This window comes from Balaenoptera borealis (genome assembly GCF_965194805.1).
Source record: "Balaenoptera borealis genome assembly, chromosome: 13".
Lineage (NCBI taxonomy): Eukaryota > Metazoa > Chordata > Mammalia > Artiodactyla > Balaenopteridae > Balaenoptera > Balaenoptera borealis.
Genome location: NC_138870.1, coordinates 50,038,246 through 50,056,906, shown reverse-complemented (window position 1 = coordinate 50,056,906; position 18,661 = coordinate 50,038,246). Strand labels below are relative to the sequence as shown.

Sequence of the window (18,661 nt, the reverse complement as noted above, 5' to 3'; positions counted from 1 at the left end):
TCCCTTTGTCCCAGAAGTGACTCCTCTACTGTCTGCAAAAACACCTTGGTCTCTGTAATACTCAGTCTAAAAGTGACTGGGAAAGTTTTCCTGGGGACAAAAGCATACATCATATTTCATCTGTTTCTTTTTTTAAAATTTCAGCTTTATTGGGTATAATTGTCATATAAAATGATAAAATATTTAACGTGTACATCATGGCAATTTGATACAGGTACACGTTGTGAAAGGACTGCCCCCATCTAGTTAACACATCCATTACTACATATATTTATCTTTATGTGTGTGTGTGACAACATGTAAGTTTTACTCTTAGCAAATTTCGATTGCACAACACAGTGTTAACAACTACAGTCACCATGTTTTACATTAGATCCTCAGACCTTATTCATCTTACAGCTGAGAGTTTGTATCCTTTTGGCAATCTCTCCTTATTTCCCCCAACACTTGCTCCTGGCAACCATTTTTCTAGTCTCCATTTCTATAAGTCTGACTTTATTTTTATATTCCACAGGCTATTTTTTAATAGATATAAGCCTGAAGATAGCTGCATCTTTCTACCCCACTTTGCTCTAGTTAGTGATATCACTAAACAACTTCTTTCTCTACATACTATTTATGTTAAAGTACCTGTTACCTAATGTATTGTATGAAAAATTCTGTGACAGAGTAATTAGCACTTTAGAGAAATATGTATGATTCCACTATTTTCCTTATGTACATATACAATTTGGTTATATATATTTTTGAAAAGAGTATTCAAATGATTTGTATCAGATCATTATGTTTTCAATTTAATTTTCACTTGCTAGAACACCAGGTTTTAATATTGGGTTGGCCAAAAAGTTCATTCGGTTAGTGAATACATTGTTCAATAAAATTCTTGGTGAAAATGAAAAATGTGTCTTTTATTTTTATTTAAAACCAAACGAACTTTTTGGTCAACTCAATATTATATAAAACTTAACAAATTCAAGCTTTAAATTGACTTCGTAATTTTAAAATGAAAAGTTGTATAAACCATATTTATAAAGAAGAAAATATGGAAAATTTCTTGAAGTAGATATTCTTGTTGATAATTAAGCTTGAAGAGTGAAATACAGTGTGAAAGTTTAACTTTGTGATAGCAAATATAGTTATGCTTTATAATCAATTATTCCTTAAAATAGGAAATAGTTACATGAGTTTCAACTTCAGGTAATGAGCAAACTTCATTTTAGTAGTGTGCCTTTCATACATAAGTCAAGAAGGTTGATACAATAATGATGATAATGTTCTTAATTCGTACCTCATGAGGCATCAGTTATCACAATGAAAGCAAATTAGAAATGAAAAAATATAATCAGTACAAACATAGCAACTAGAAGTCACCAATTTTTTTCAATATACAGTAGCCATTATTGGTTTTGCCTACCCAGCATCTTCTCCTTTTCAGTACAGCATTTCAGATTTCCTCTGAAAAAATATACTCCACTCACACCCAGACAAAAAGGTTGAGAAGAGGCAAGACTGCATTGAGATTTAGCCTGGACAAACAAATTGCTTTAGATACAGGGAATGGTTGAAAGATGAGCATATGACCCAGGTTCATGCAATCAAAGAGAATCCCAGGGCTTATGAGGGAACCACTAGAAAGAGATGCTCTATGTTTTAAACTGACTGGACTAGAGAGCCCAGAAATAAATCCATGTATTTATGGTCAACTGATCTTTGACAAGGTTGCAAAGAACACACAATGTGGAAAAAATAGTTTCTTCAATAAATGGTGTTGGGAAAACTGGATATTAACATGCCAAAGAGTGACACTGGACACACATCTTATACCATATATAAAAATCAACTCAGAATAGATTAGACTTGTATTTAAGATGCCAAACCATAAAATTCCTAGAAGAAAACATAAGGAAAAATCTTCTTGCCCTTGGTGTGAGCAATGATTTTTTTGGGTATGACACCAAAAGCAAAGGCAACAAAAGCAAAAATAGATAAACGGGATTGCATTAAATGAAGAAGCTTCTGCACAGCAAAGGAAACATTCAACAGTATAAAAAGGCTAACTACAGAATGGGAGAAAATATTTGCAAACCATATGTCTGATAAGGTGTTAATATCAGATTAACCCAATAGCAAACCAATAGCAACAACAAAAAAAATTAACCCAATTAAAAAATGGGCTGAGAACCTGAATAGACATATTTCAAAAGAAGACAAACAAATGGTCAACAAGTATGTAAAAAAGTGCTCGCCATCATTAATCATCATGGAAATGCAAATCAAAATCACAGTGACATATCACCTCATATCTGTTAGGATGGCTATTGTCAAAAAGACAAAAGTTAACAAGTGCTGATTAAAGATGTGGAAAAAAAAGAAGCTTTGTATTTTGTAGGTGGGCATGTAAATTGGTATAGCCATTATGGAAAACAGCATGCAGATTTCTCAAAAAATTACAAATAGAACTACCACCTGATCCATCAATCCCACTTTTACATATATATCCAAAGGAAATGAAATCAGTATCTCAAAGAGATATTTGTATAACCGTGTTCATTGCAGCGTTTTCACAAAAGCCAACACATGGAAGCAACCTAAGTGTCCATGGACAGATGAATGGATAAAGAAAATGTAGTATACATACAATGGAACATTATTACATTATTCAGCCACGAGAAAGAAGGAAATCCTGCCATTGTGACAACATGAATGAAACTGGAGGACATTATCCTGAGTGAAATAAGGAAGAAAGAGAAAGACAAATACTGCATGATCTAACTTATGTGTGAAATCTAAAAAACTCAAACTCATAGAAACAGAGAGTAGAATGATAGTTGCCAGGGCCAGGGGGATGGAAAAAATGGGGAGATACTGGTAAAAGGATGCATGGGTTCAGTTTTGAGAGCTGAATAAGTTCTGGAGGTCTAATGTGCAGCATGGTGAGTGTCGATAAAAATACTGTATTGTATACTTGAAATTTGCTAAGAGTTAATCTTAAGTGTTCTCACCACAAAATAGAACTATGTGAGTCAATGCATATATTAATTAGCTTGATTGTAGTAATCATTTCATGATGTATATCAAAACATCACATTGTACACCTTAAATATAGGCTTTTGTTTTTTTTTTTTGGTCATGTATATCTCAAGGTTGATTAAAAAAAAAGTCAGAGTCTGGAAATAGTGACTTAACAAAGGGCTAAAACCAGAAAGATTATTAGCCAAGAGATGAAAGTCTATGGAAAGATGTGAGCTTGATATCTACACTAAGGAATGAGTAAGGTAGGAGATTGTTTAAAGGAGTAAGGGATATTTGATAGGGAGCAAACATCAGGAATGTTCCTATGCATTTTGCACATAGCCATTCTACCCTTTATCTAGAAGAAATTTTAGTTTCTGGCATGTTTACATAATTTTCCCCTATTTCAAATACAAGTGTAGATTATTTTTCTTAGTGTATTGACAGTTTTATTTAGACTTTAGAATGGGTGGAATTAGATGTATATGTATAGATGTATATTCAAGCTTGCATCTTAATTGAAGTCTAGTAAATAATTAAGTCTTATAGTAAACGTCAGTAACTGAAAAACATTTACTGGACCTTTATAAGTAGGAATTCATTAGGTCAAGGAATGAGAAAAAACATAGGTTTATGGAATAGCATGAGGCAAAAAAAAAAATTGGCAGATTTATGAAAATAAGAGACCCATGTGACTATATTTTAGTAATTATAAAAGGATTTATTAAGAAATAAGTTTGGAAAGGTAAGTGGTGGTAGGTAACGAGAATTTTAATACCATGCTCAGGACTTTAATCTTTTTCCTTCACAAAACGGAGAGTTCATTGAATATTTGTGAGGGTGACAGTGATTTGATAGACATCTGGCTAGAATGTGAATAAATATAAGGGGAAATGGACTGGAGGATTAGCGATACTGGAGAAAATGGACTAGGGGATTATATACTAAAAATAGACTGGTAAAGACCGATGTAAACTAGAACAGAGACCACAGGTGGAGTGCAGCAGTATAGTAGAGGGAGATGGTAGAACATTATTGATTTGGTTGTAGGTTTCTTCTACAGTTGCATTACTTTTCTTATTTTTGTCTTCTATCTTGATGAAAAATGATTATTAAAAAATGCTACTATCCCTCGGTGTACAAGTCAAAATCCTTTGACCAGTATGTCTCTAAAATCAATCCCTAATCCCTTCTCTGATCTCATCTGCTGTGTCTCCTCTTCATTTTCTCTGTTCCAGTGAGGCTGAACATCTTGCCCTTTCTTGAACTTGCCAGACATGCTCCTGGCTCAGACTTTTCACACTTACAGTTTCCTTCGCTTGGGATGCTCTTCATTCAGAAATCTGCATGTCTTATTCCTTCACCGCCTTCTGGTTTTTATGCAAATGTTACCTTATCTACATTTTCCAGGGAGGGAGGCAGAGCAAAGAGGATTTTTAGGACAGTGAAACTACTCTGTATGATATTATAAAGGTGGATACATGTCATTATAAATTTGCCCAAACCCATAGAGTGTGCAACACCGAGACTGAGCCCTGATGTAAACTATGGGCTTTGGGTGATAATGACACATCCATGTAGGCTCATCAGTTGTAACAAATGTACCGCTCTAAGAGGGGACACTGATAATGAGGAAGGCTATGCATGTGTGGGACGGGGCATATATGAGAAATTTCTGTATCTCTATTCCATTTTGCCGTGAACTTAAAACTTCTCTAAAAACTAAAGTCTATTAAAGAAAAAGTTAAAGGAGGGAGAGTAGGCCGGGAAGGGATTTGAGGGGAAACTTCTGTGGTGCAGGTAATGTTCTCTTCTTGAACTGAATGTGTCCCCTCTGTGTAAATCTAGTAAACTGTATATACGTGAAAACAACAATAGACATTCATTTCAGCCCTTAGGAATGGCTTGCATTTTGGCTGTGTCTGACTTCCATTGACATTAATCGGTTATGTACATTCAAAAAAAAGAAGTGCCCTAACAACTGAGGTGATGTGGGAAATTATGTTTTGATTAGCATAGTTTAGCATAACATTTAATGGTCCTTAAAAAAAAGCAGTGCAGATTTCATTTCAAAGTTTAACATAAACATTTATTCGTCATTTTAATTTTAAGTTAATAAGCAATACAGGTTTTTTTCTTACATATTATATAAATATACATGCATATACTTTCTAAGAAACAGCCTAGGCCTGAAATAAAAATTAGTGAGCAGTAAGAAATAATAATTAAAATACAATAATAATAGAGTACAAAGGAACACATACAGTGCTAAATTGCATAATTCAGACAAAAAAGATGTAATTTTTTTTGCACTCCTCTCCCTGCAACTCCCTCCAGAAAGGAAGAAATAAAGCTCAGCAGACAGGAGCACTTATGATCAAGGTAAATATTGGAAAATAAGTAGCACCTTTGGTTAATAAAATGATTGTCAACATTTATTTCCAGGAAGCCTAAATTGAGCATTTCTGATTTTGTAAAGAAAATAAAACTAGTTAATATGTACCATGAAGTTTAGCTGTTGCATATTTCAGCATTTGCATAGAATGTTTACTGATAAAATAAAAATAAACCTTTAAAACAGAGTATCAATTTTAAGATAAAGCAAATGCTACATGTTTGCTTTCCCAATTTTTAAAAATTAGCCAGAGAATTCCCTTTATATACATTGAGTCTTTGAAAATTAGCCAGAGAATTTTTCTAATATATATTCAGTCTGCATCATAGAATACTGTAGTATTCATTTAATAATCTAGGTCCATCAATTCATTTCAATTAAGGAATTATTTTGTGCCTAGCACTTTGCTAGGCATTAAAGTTATTATAACTAAGATAATATCCTTGTCCACAAGGAGCTCACAGTCTAGTAAGAAATAGATGAATTTGAAAATATATTCAAAACCACAGGCAAAATATGTACTCCCACAGAGTAATTCAACATTTGGTTCCAAGTTAGTTATATAGTGAAACTTAAAAACCACAATAGAGATTTTTCTAAAACATTTTGTCTATATAACATCATAGTGTAAATGAAAGTTAGGCAATAAATGGTTCAGTAGTCAAACAAGCTTGCTTAAAAATGAAGTCGGAACATATTGAACTAAATAAACTTTTAAAATGATCAACAATATAATATATTCCTGATTTAAATAAATCTACACTATATTTACATTAAAAACAAAATACATATTTGTATGAAAATACCAGTTCTTTCATTTTTGGTTAATTTTGTCCCACATATTTTATTTGCCCAGTTCAGAACTACTACATGTACAAAAAGTACAGACATAAATATATATTCCAAGATCAAATTACAGTCACTTTAAGTACATTCATCTGTAAGAAGGCAAAAAGAAGAGGGTTCTATTTTTAAACTTTGACAGGCATTTATATGAATTATTTTATAGCTTTTTGATTTTTTTAAGAAAATGAAATATGTATAGTGATGATTTAGGTTTAAATTTTTTTCACTTAAAAATCATAAAAATACAGCCTAGAATATAATTTATATTAAAAAAAAATTCTATAGATTAACCCCTAAATCCAATCCCTAAAGATTTCTTGCAAAAGTTATCTAGGTTCAGCTATTGCCAAGGAATGTCTTAGTCTGTCTTATTAGAAACATGTCATTATGTATAACTTTTATCCCAATAATCTTACTTTTAATATTTGCCCAAATGTAATAATGGGATAAGAAAAAACATGTGTTGAAGAAATATAAGGAGTAAATGAAATGTTTTCAAAAATTCCTTAAAAATGGGGAATTATTCATTCTAGGAAATGTTAACCAACATGCTGGTTTAAAATATTTGGGGGAACGTGCTTTTAAATAAAAAGCTTCAAATCGAATGTAAAAGTTTAGCAAATATTTGAAAAGATCCTGCTCTTCCATCTTCGAAAGAGGGATTTCTATGCCGAATATCTAAGTAATGTGCAATGCCATTTTTACCATCATTACGAAGAAAGAATCTTATGTTATTAAGTTGATGTACTCACTGTAGCTACAGACTCCCCCCCATCACAATGACAATGCACATTTAGCATCTGGATGTCAGTTTAGCTGAATCTAAGCAAACACGTCCAGACATGTCACTGTCTGTAAATGTGTTTAAGGCCCTGTTTATGAAAAAGTTTACTGTGACACATCAGCTTATCAAAACTTTTATTTAAGTATGTTCTTAGTGTAAATATCCTTGATGAACTAAGCAAACAAATACTGAGTACAGATTCCTGTTTTTACACTTTTACAGAGTGAATTCCTATTAGCAACCACTCTTTCCCTTCACCAGGGATTTTATTTAGGAGTGTTTTTCTTTTTTTTTTTTTTTGAATGAAAGCAAAAGGGAAAAATCTAGAAATAAGATCTAGATAAGATGGGGCTGCAAGTAGATGGTACCTCTAAAATAAAAGAAACTGTAGTCTTACTGTTGCCAGACACCTGTTGTAGATTTCAGAATTGTTTAAGTAGGTGAAATGACCATTTAAAAAGCAAGAATTTTTGAGATAGATTTTATTCTATTAATTTTATTAACTCATCCTCAGATTCTTAGATCAATAAATATGGTTGGGGTGTTCCCTTCTCCTCAAGGTTACACAGTAGCGAAAATTTCTCGCAAATTAATAATTTAGCAAACTTGTATTGCACACTGTGCTCTGGCATTATACTTTTAGAAAAGAAGTGAGTGAATGATGCTTCTAAAACAAAATATGAACATAAGCAAAATAAAAGGAATTAATGGAACATGGACACATGGATTCTATAAACTAGTTACTGGTGAGTATTATTTTAATGACTTACATATTGCTATAACAACAGATATTGTGCAAAATCATTCATCCCAGTAGTTATTATGTCCAATTCACTTAGAATTATCTGCTGTGGGAATCAGCAAATATTCTTCAAATTACATTTATAAACGTCATTTTGCAAAGGATGATTCAATTAGGAGAAATGTATTCATTTTGGAAATAAAGGATTTATCAAGTAAAGTTAGAATATGTGTTTCCACGAAAATATGTATTTAGCCTATAAAGTTCACTATTACCAATAGGATGGCTAATGGAGAAAAAAGTGGGTTAGAAGTTAAAAGACCTGGTTCTATTTCCACGTCTGCATTTACTCAGAGGACATATATACGTTTAGGCAAAGACCTTACCTGCTCTAGTCTTAGTCTGTCAAAATGCAGATATCTAACAAACCTAACTTTAATATATCAAAACCAAAATGCAATACAAATCAAAACACAATTACATCTAATGCTTAGAAAATAAACATTTTAGTTTACATGTCCTTTCTCACTAAATCCAGGAATATTCATGCTTTAGTTAGAAATAGAAAGCACGTGGCAGAAAAATAAAAAGTCCATTAAATAATATATCAGAAACTTGTACTCGAATGAACAAGTTATATAAACTGAGTCTAACTTAAAAACGTTTTTTTTAAGATGCATATAAATGTAAAACAACAACTAAAAACTCAGAATAAAACACTTAGAATATGTTTGAAAATTTCACCCTGAAATTCATACGCAGTAAGAATCCCATTCTTTTGTTCATCTGAACAGAACTTTTTGACTTATGTCTTAATAGAATGTTGAATACCAATGTTTTCATACAGAGCTCTCTAGCTTATTTTGCCATATTTGAATTTGAAACAAAAAAAAATTTTTTTTAACCATGTGAAGAAAAATATTTGCTGATATGGTAATGAATTTGTGGTCACAGAATCATAGCCTACTGAAATACTCCTGAATATTACTCACCTTATTAACAAGTACATATGAAGACTGAAAAACATGGAGATTATGCAAGTAGTGGAAATATAACTAAACCCACCAAAGAAACAAACATGCTGCACTAAAAATGTCCATAATTAGATAAAAAATGCTAAAGAAGTTGGCCTAGACATTATGAAAAATGATGAAAGAAAAAGAATTTTTAAAAATTATTTTAAAAAATAATCATAGGAAAAAAAGGAGGGGAGGAATGTACACAGCATGGGGTTGGGATGGGATAAATAATTTGGTCTAAAAGTTTTCATATGTCCCACTAGAGTAAAAAATTCCTTTTTGCAATATTCCTTTTCCTCTTAAAGTAGAGACCTAAAGTTATGATTCTCATTGCTATAATAATTCTTTCATGAACTGAACATAAGTGAAATAAAGTGAAGGCAAAGCAGAAGACTAAGATAGACCAGATCATAGGACCTTGTGAAGCATTAAAACCTAAAGTGTACAATTGATAACAAAGAAGAGAAAATCAGAACTACAGAAAAGAATGTGAACTCAGCAAATTCATTTTTTAAAAACTATCAATAAAGATAGTTTGTGATTTTGATTATACAAGCATTATAATTAATTACTAATAATTGGGCTTTTCATGTTTTAAGTGCATTTCTCAAATGTGAGATCGTGCACATAAATATGTAGAAATCAAAACCTAAAAAATAAGTAGGATGAGTAAAGACTGTAATTTCAATTTTTATCTCAATGATTTTGATGCTTTTTGGTATTGTGAATTGTCATGGCAAGAATCTAGTTGTTATGATGTATCTGTGATGTAATTGCATTGAAAAAGCCTACAGGATGACATATAATGATGCTATGCTGTGATGGTAAGCTTTGTTTCTCAAAATTTCAGGCACTTTAAGAGAGTTACAAACATCCAGAATAGTAAATGTCAAGGACAGGAAGATCGATTTTTCTAGATTCTTAAAAGTCATATTCAATTATCGATTTATCATGCATAAGGAAGATTCATAATAACAAAAAATCTTCTATAATATAAGCACCTTCCTTATCCAGGAAACCTCAAGCCTACAGTCACATGAGTTCCCTTACTGGTGAAGATGAGTGGTCTTAGCCAAAAGTATACACTGATGACTCCAGGAATATGGTCATTGCTGCAAACCAAATATATAGGACTAGATGCAGCATGAGTGACTTTGTGAAAGATGTATGACATTAGAAGTGCACCATCTGAAACAGAGCTAAAGAGAACAATATTCTAAGGATGCCAAAAGTCTAGAAGAAGAAGACAAAAGCAATGGCACTTGTTCTCTCTGTAGAAGAAAGGGACGGAAAGGAGAATAACAATACAGATGTTCAGGAAACTTGAAAAATTAGTTACAGTGTAGTGGCAGTTGCATTAAGTGATGCAAATAAATATACACTGTGTAGATGAACCAAATCTTTTGTATCTCATAAGACTTTTACAAATTTTTGGTAGCTTGGGATAATCCTATAAGTGAGAATCACTATAATTCTGAACATAATGTTTCATAGTAAGTACTTTTTATTTTTGAGTCATAATAAATAGCAACTAATATGGGAATTACTTATCCATAAGGAAAATAGCATTTTTCCTCTAAACCCAACCTCAGGGAAAATATATTATGCCTGAGTCATATAAATATTTCATTATTTTTATGAAAAAAGTCACAGTGAAGCAATTACAGCTATTATATAATCATTAACATTATTTGGGATAATTTGCATTGGTTAGAAAAGCAGGCAAGTTGAAATTATATATTCAGGTTATAGCAAATGCAGTCTATAATAAACACTAAATAAATCATAATACAGATTGCAGTTGAATCTAATTGGTTTACCACATAGTGTTTAATTTTTTTGTATCTATATTTTATCTACCATTGTATCTACAGCTTCTAGGGGGAGGTGGCATGGCAGGGAACACCCTAGGAGCTCCTTCTGCTTTTAAGTAAACCTGAGTTTTTGTTCTGGTTCTGTCACATACTACCTTTTAACTTTGGGTAATTTGTGAACTTCTTTGTATATCTGTTTTTTGTTTTGTTTCACTCGTCTATTATATCAGGCCAACAGCCTCTACCTATGATTCGATTTGAATATCAAATAGGCAAAATGCAGGAAACATAAATATCCATTCCCTTCCCACTTCACATCCTTTTTCCCTATTAATTTGAGCCTAACAATCATGATTATTTATTTTGTTTTATTAAAAGCCTGCAACATTGTACATGTAAGAGGGGTTTTTTTTTTAAAGGTATTTTTGGATGGAAAATAAGTTTCAACTAACTGATTAAGTATACCTCTACATTTTATAACATCAATATAAAAACTTACATTTTCAGCATACATCTTATGGTCTTTTTTTCTGCCAAGTACAGCCAGAGACGGATGAGTAAAAAATACCTAGATTTTTAAAGTGTACATTCAAATATATCAAACCAAATTATTTTACTTATTTCCTAGTGTCCAGGGGAGACCCATGAGATAAGGTGGTTAGAACTTGGTACTAAAGAAGTGAAATTTATGAGCCATGTCAATTTACACTGAGAAAACATCCTGTCTTCCAATGTGAAGCACACCAGAACCTGACCCAACTGCCTCTTAAATGTGTGCTGGTTGGCTCCAAAAAGGATCAAGAAAGAGGATGGGCATGTGTCAGGACATGTCTATATCCCATATTGCATTCATAAATTAGTGAAGGAACATTTAAGATTAAATGGTGAAAAATACGAGGGGTCTTGTTATCACAAATGGAAAAATACTTAAACTAGCCAGTGATCATGAATTATTTTGGTACCCAGGTTTATGATAACCTTCCTTCTGCACAATTCCATAACAGAAAAATGGACTAAAAGGTATTTTAATGGTTTCTGACTTTGCTTCATGCTTCATCTTGACCATCTAAAACCTGTCATTCCCTTGAGGAAGAAATACTTTATGACTAATCACTGATTGTTGCAGAAAGCCAACTATATTTTCTCCTTCATTTAGGCAACTTTATAATAATAAGTGTTCTAGGTTGATATTTTCTTCTCAATCTCTGAAAGATTCTGTTCAAGCAACAAATATTCTAACAAGTTCAAGGGATTTGGGAGAGTAAACAACTTGAAACATTTATTTTACCCTGAAACAATTCTGAAAACTGTGTGTGAGTTTATATCACTGTTTCAAGTGTGTTGTGATTTAACTTTCAACATTTATGTATAGGAATTAAGATGCATCCATATTTGTAACTTTGTGCAGTGCTACTGCCAGGCATGACTGTATACATCATGTCATGTGCTTTGAATGTGCAATTTCACTTCCCTTTCTTTTTTAACAATTTAATATAATCAGTGTTAGAAATGAAAAGTTAAAGAAGATGATCAAAGAGCAATAGAACAAATACAAATTGGTTTTGACTTGACAAGAACCTCAGCAGCAAGTAAATAAACCTCCTTCCATGGAGAAAGCCACTGGAATGCACCCACCAGCAGGTGATAAAAAGGACTATGCCTTAGCCCTAAAACCCCATGATCATTACTTGTCCCAGAGGTCTATTATCTATATTAATTTAAATATGTATCTTCAGAGAATTCAAGGCACTTTTTTGGAAACATTTAAGATTGGAAAGCTACTGAACAATTTATGATGTCACACTTCTTATGACAAGTCAGAGTTGAATACAAACACTAATAATATGAAAATAGCTCATTCAAGACTCAATATTGGGTGAAACTAAATTAAGAACAACTATATATTGTCACATTTTCCCTGGTTTATTTACCTATGGTATTGGCACATATTGTTTTAGTTAATATTTTAAAAATACAAACACCTTTCTCTATGCAAAAAAGTGACTATTAATTGAAATATGGAAGTTTTTATAGATTGCTAAACATGAGCCACATGCTCAAACAGTGCCTAAAGTTTACAAATCAAATCCCTAGTGTTAACTATCACAAAAGCTTGGAATCCAAGTGCAATCCTAAAGGAAATAAGAATAGTACCTGCCTCCACTGGAATAATAATAGTAAGAAGAACGGCAAATTCCTTTTGACATCTTAAGAATGACATTATTTCAATAATCAAGCACTAAATTCTTTTTATTAATCATGACCTTAATTTAAACTTCAGATTTATAAAGGTGAATATTTATAACTTTATACCTAATGTATAAACTCTTTCTTGTTTAAAAGTACTTACTCAAAATGGTATTTATAGTTCTGAATGCACAGATCTATCATATGCCTCTGTATTCAAGAGTGATTCAGTCCCAGATGTTTTCACATAGTTATGAAAATGAGAAACTGCTAAATTAACCTGGGTTGGCATGTTGCAGGCTTCTTTCTATCAAGTTATAAACTAAATCTACACTTTCCAAGTATATATCAAATCATACACAACTTCCAGTTCTAGAAGCCGTTTTTAAGTCTCCTGGTTTAGTTATGCTCGCAGGCAGCAGGAAAGCTTATCGGTAGAGGGTGGAATTTTCAAGTGCTACCTTTCCTATAATATGAGATATTTTCAGTGGCTGAGCAAAAAGCCTGTTTGGATTTCTGTGTTTTGCTTTTGCTTGTCATGGAGGAGAGGGAAATGAGAGAGCTTGGAGGGCTCACTATAAGCACCTCCCACTGTTAGCTTTACTCAGATGGATTCCTCATAACAATAACCCTCTGATCACCACTATATGTTGGGAAAAATTAAAATTTTGCCTATATGTAAGCCTGTCACCCAGGATTCCGGTTGATTCCACTTTGATGTCTCAGTATAACAGCGAGTCTGGATTGAGTTTGGTTAAAAGAAGTCCCTGGTTATTACTTTCCAGATTACTAACTAAAATCCTTTTAAAATCAATAGACAGCTCATTGCTAGGAGTCATTTAGGCTTTTAATTTGATTTACATATTAGTAAATTCTGAAAATTATTTGAGGGTTTTATTCACTAGCACCAGATACTGGTGGTCCTCCTCAAAGATATCATGTGCATGCATGAATCAAGTCGGACAGTGCTCAGAAATAATGGTTTAAAATGGAGTCTTTTCAAATTTATTTCATATATGCATGTTTTTTTTTTTTATAGCAGTTAGGTGTATTTTCAAATTAAGGCCACCCTCATTTTCACCCATGCTCTTATCTTTAAAATCCACACTGTAAAGTAGTATGCAGATATAACACATTTCTTTATTCTCCATGGATTTAAAAAAATACAGTGATAATATTCTTTTTGAACTTGTCTTTTTTCTCCAGATGCCCTGTGTGCTTGTTCTTAAGTGTGTGAAAGTCAGTGTGTGTATGTTTGGGAAAAATTCATTTCCTTCAATTCCATTTCACACTTTAATATCAAATAAAAAATGAAATGTGGAGAGGATATTCTTACAGGATTAAACATACTCCTTCTAACTACTTAAACCAGTGGTTTGGGATTCAGATCTCTATAACCAAGACTGGAAGTCACTGGAAGACTTTAAAATCATTTTAACCACCACAACCAGAGTCATGTATGGAAATAAGCCCACTTCATCAATTCTTTATATGCATGATCTCAAAATTTAACTGCCCAAATAAGTTTTAAAAAACAAAGTTTTTAAAATTTTGCCATTAAGGAAAATCTCTTTTCCATCCTTAATTATGACTCCTCATTTCAACTAAAAACCTTCTAATATGTTGAAAAAAAAAATACTCCTAAGAAAGTCATACACACTGAAATCAGAGATGTGATTCTTGTTAAATATTAGTTTCTCTTTCTGAGGGATTAACCCCTGATCCTTTTGACTTTTGACTTTTGATACTTTTGACAATAACATCATGACTTTTAGATGTCTTCAAGGATTCAGATTCTCGGGACTCAGGTGTATGTATTTTCTTCGTTGTCTCTTTCAACTTCTTTTCCTTTGCGAGCAGCCTGTAGTTGATAGCATTGCCAATGAGCAGCCACATGCTGGCTAGGACCACAATAGCCCCACAGGCCACATACATGTATTTATATTGTCCAGTTTCATCCACCAATTTACCTAAGAGACAAAGAATGTCTTTTAAGACAGCATAATAAATCAGCCATAAAATGTTAACATTTGCAAATAAATTCTTCTCCACACTGCATACCTATTTCTTATTTAAGTTAGTAATAAATGAGCGTTTAGTAAAGAAAAAAATATTCTAGATTATGCATAGTAAAGGCATATGCATAGTAAAGGCATTTACAGACACATTTACTTCCACATTTACTTCCACATATGCATAGTAAAGGCATTTATAGACATATTCTGCATTATATTATGAGTATATTAAATTTATTGAAAATTACTACCCTTAATAAAAGTGGACAACCAAGACAAGCTAGGTATATATGTGTTTGTGTATATATTCATAGATACATAAATGTGTGAGATACATTTTTAAACCTACATGTGTAGAAATACATATACGTATTTACAAATGTAAACATATATATGAATAGATTTATAGCACACATATTGAGATTGCTTCAACCTTTCCACATTTACTATCTTTTCGATAAAGAGGAAAAATTACATTCTTTAGGACAAATTCAGAGGCTTTTATAAGGTTCCTAGTGGGGGTAATATTTACTAAATGCTTTCTCTATGCCTAGCACTAGGCTAAACGCTTTATTTGTAATTTTGCATTTAATCCTTACAAGATCACTTCGTAGTAATTTGACCATGGTTACGTAGCCAGTGAGTGAGTGGCAGAATCTGGGCTCTAACCAGTCTGTCTGCATCTTGTATTCTTAACTACTCTGTAAAATGGCTTCACCAAACCTCTTGGTTAAGTGTCATGTCACTTTTTAGGCTAATCACAGTTTTTCACTTTATCTGAATCTAAATTATTAAGGCCAAACTAATCAGGAAGAAAGTTTTTGTTCCATTTGATTATTGAGAACATTGAAAAACTAGCCTGGTGCCATATAATTGCAAAGCTTACTGACTTTTAAACATGCTTCAGTTTATACTGTTTATACTTAGTTTTGCCTTTTGCTTATGCAGGCATCTAATTCTTAACAATAATTATTACTGGCAAAATTTAGTATACACAAATCCATATTATTTATCATGCATATTCCAGGTGATTCTGAAATAGACCTATTTGTTTAGTCAGAATTTCCATCATTCTGGCTTCCCAGGTGAATTCTATCAAACATTTAGAGAAGAGCTAACACCCATCCTTCTCAAACTCTTCCAAAAAATTGCAGAGGAAGGAATACTCCCAAACTCATTCTATGAGGCCACCATCACCCTGATACCAAAACCAGACAAAGATACTACAAAAAAAGAAAATTACAGACCAATATCACTGATGAATATAGATGCAAAAATCCTCAACAAAATACTAGCAAACAGAATCCAACAACACATTAAAAGGATCATACACCATGATCAAGTGGGATTTATCCCAGGGATGCAAGGATTCTTCAATATACGCAAAACAATCAATGTGATACACCATATTAACAAATTGAAGAATAAAAACCATATGATCATCTCAATAGATGCAGAAAAAGCTTTTGACAAAATTCAACACCCATTTATGATAAAAACTCTCCAGAAAGTGGGCATAGAGGGAACCTACCTCAACATACTAAAGGCCATATACGACAAACCCACAGCACACATCATTCTCAATGGTGAAAAACTGAAAGCATTTTCTCTAAGATCAGGAACAAGACAAGGATGTCCACTCTCACCACTACTATTCAACATAGTTTTGGAAGTCCTAGCCATGGCAATCAGAGAAGCAAAAGAAATAAAAGGAATACAAATTGGAAAAGAAGAAGTAAAACTGTCACTGTTTGCAGATGACATGATACTATACATAGATAATCCTAAAGATGCCACCAGAAAACTACTAGAGCTAATCAATGAATCTGGTAAAGTTGCAGGATACAAAATTAATGCACAGAAATCTCTTGCATTCCTATACACTAATGATGAAAAATCTGAAAGAGAAATTATGGAAACACTCCCATCTACCATTGCAACAAAAAGAATAAAATACCTAGGAATAAACCTACCTAGGGAGACAAAAGACCTGTATGCAGAAAACTATAAGACACTGATGAAAGAAATTAAAGATGATACCAACAGATGGAGAGATATACCATGTTCTTGGATTGGAAGAATCAATATTGTGAAAATGACTATACTACCCAAAGCAATCTACAGATTCAATGCAATCCTTATCAAATTACCAATGGCATTTTTTAGGGAAGTAGAACAAAAAATCTTAAAATTTGTATGGAGACACAAAAGACCCTGAATAGCCAAAGCAGTCTTGAGGGAAAAAAACGGAGCTGGAGGAATCAGACTCCCTGACTTCAGACTATAGTACAAAGCTACAGTAATCAAGACAACATGGTACTGGCACAAAAACAGAAACATAGATCAATGGAACAAGATAGAAAGCCCAGAGATAAACCCACGCACCTATGGTCAACTAATCTATGACAAAGGAGGCAAGGATATACAATGGAGAAAAGACAGTCTCTTCAATAAATGGTGCTAGGAAAACTGGACAGCTACATTTAAAAGAATGAAATTGGAACACTCCCTAACACCATACACAAAAATAAACTCAAAATGGATTAGAGACCTAAATGTAAGACCAGACACTATAAAACTCTTAGAGGAAAACATAGGAAGAACACCCTTTGACATAAATCACAGCAAGATCTTTTTTGATCCACCTCCTAGAGTTAATGGAAGTAAAAACAAGAACAAATGGGACCTAATGAAACTTCAAAGCTTTTGCACAGCAAAGGAAACCATAAACAAGACGAAAAGACAACCCTCAGAATGGGAGAAAATATTTGCAAATGAATCAATGGACAAAGGATTAATCTCCAAAATATATAAACAGCTCAAGCAGCTCAATATTAAAAAAACAAACAACCCAATCCAAAAATGGGCAGAAGACCTAAATAGACATTTCTCCAAAGAAGACATACAGATGGCCAAGAAGCACATGAAAAGCTGCTCAGCATCACTAATTATTAGAGAAATGTAAATCAAAACTACAATGAGGTATCACCTCACACCAGTTAGAATGGGCATCATCAGAAAATGTACAAACAACAAATGCTGGAGAGGGTGTGGAGATAAGGGAACCCTCTTGCACTGTTGGTGGGAATGTAAATTGATACAGCCACTATGGAGAACAGTATGGAGGTTCCTTAAAAAACTAAAAATACAATTACCATATGACCCAGCAATCCCACTACTGGGCATATAGCCAGAGAAAACCATAATTCAAAAAGACACATGCACCCCAGTGTTCACTGCAGCACTATTTACAATAGCCAGGTCATGGAAGCAACCTAAATGCCCATCGACAGACGAATGGATAAAGAAGATGTGGTTCATATATACAAAGGAATATTACTCAGCCATAAAAAGGAACGAAATTGGGTCATTTGTTGAGACGTGGATGGATCTAGAGACTGTCATACAGAGTGAAGTAAGTCAGATAGAGAAAAACAAATGTCGTATATTAATGCATGTATGTGGAACCTAGAAAAATGGTACAGATGAACCGGTTTGCAGGGCAGAAGTTGAGACACAGACATAGAGAACAAACGTATGGACACCAAGTGGGGAAAGCCGCGGGAGGGTGGGGATGGTGGTGTGATGAATTGGGCGATTGGGATTGACATGTATACACTGATGTGTATAAAATAGAAACTAATAAGAACTTGCTGTATAAAAAAATAAATAAAATAAAATTCAAAAAAAAAAGAATTTCCATCATTCTGACTAGAATCTAGTTAGTGGCTTGGTATTAAATTTAGCTACTTGTGAAATTATTTACTTCAACAAAGTTCTCTGCTTTAATTAGGTAAATGTTAGAATGGACTTATTTGAGTTAATTTGAGTAAGTACGATATATACA

At 32.9% G+C, this 18,661-nt stretch overlaps 1 protein-coding gene and 1 long non-coding RNA gene across 11 annotated transcripts in view; one reads left to right on the top strand and one right to left on the bottom strand.

Annotated features, from left to right (window-relative positions):
• Nucleotides 1-18,661, top strand: part of LOC309609610 — a 705,176-nt gene that overhangs the window by 297,463 nt on the left and 389,052 nt on the right. The window lies entirely within an intron of this gene.
• The window catches only part of SLC16A7 (solute carrier family 16 member 7), a 171,879-nt gene continuing 160,534 nt past the window's right edge, over nucleotides 7,317-18,661 (bottom strand). For all 10 annotated transcript variants that reach the window (XM_082351256.1, XM_082351260.1, XM_082351257.1 and 7 more), the window contains one exon: nucleotides 7,317-14,769. In XM_082351256.1, the coding sequence (XP_082207382.1) occupies nucleotides 14,483-14,769 (287 nt within the window). In that variant the 3' untranslated portion in view covers nucleotides 7,317-14,482. The remainder of the gene's footprint in view (nucleotides 14,770-18,661) is intronic.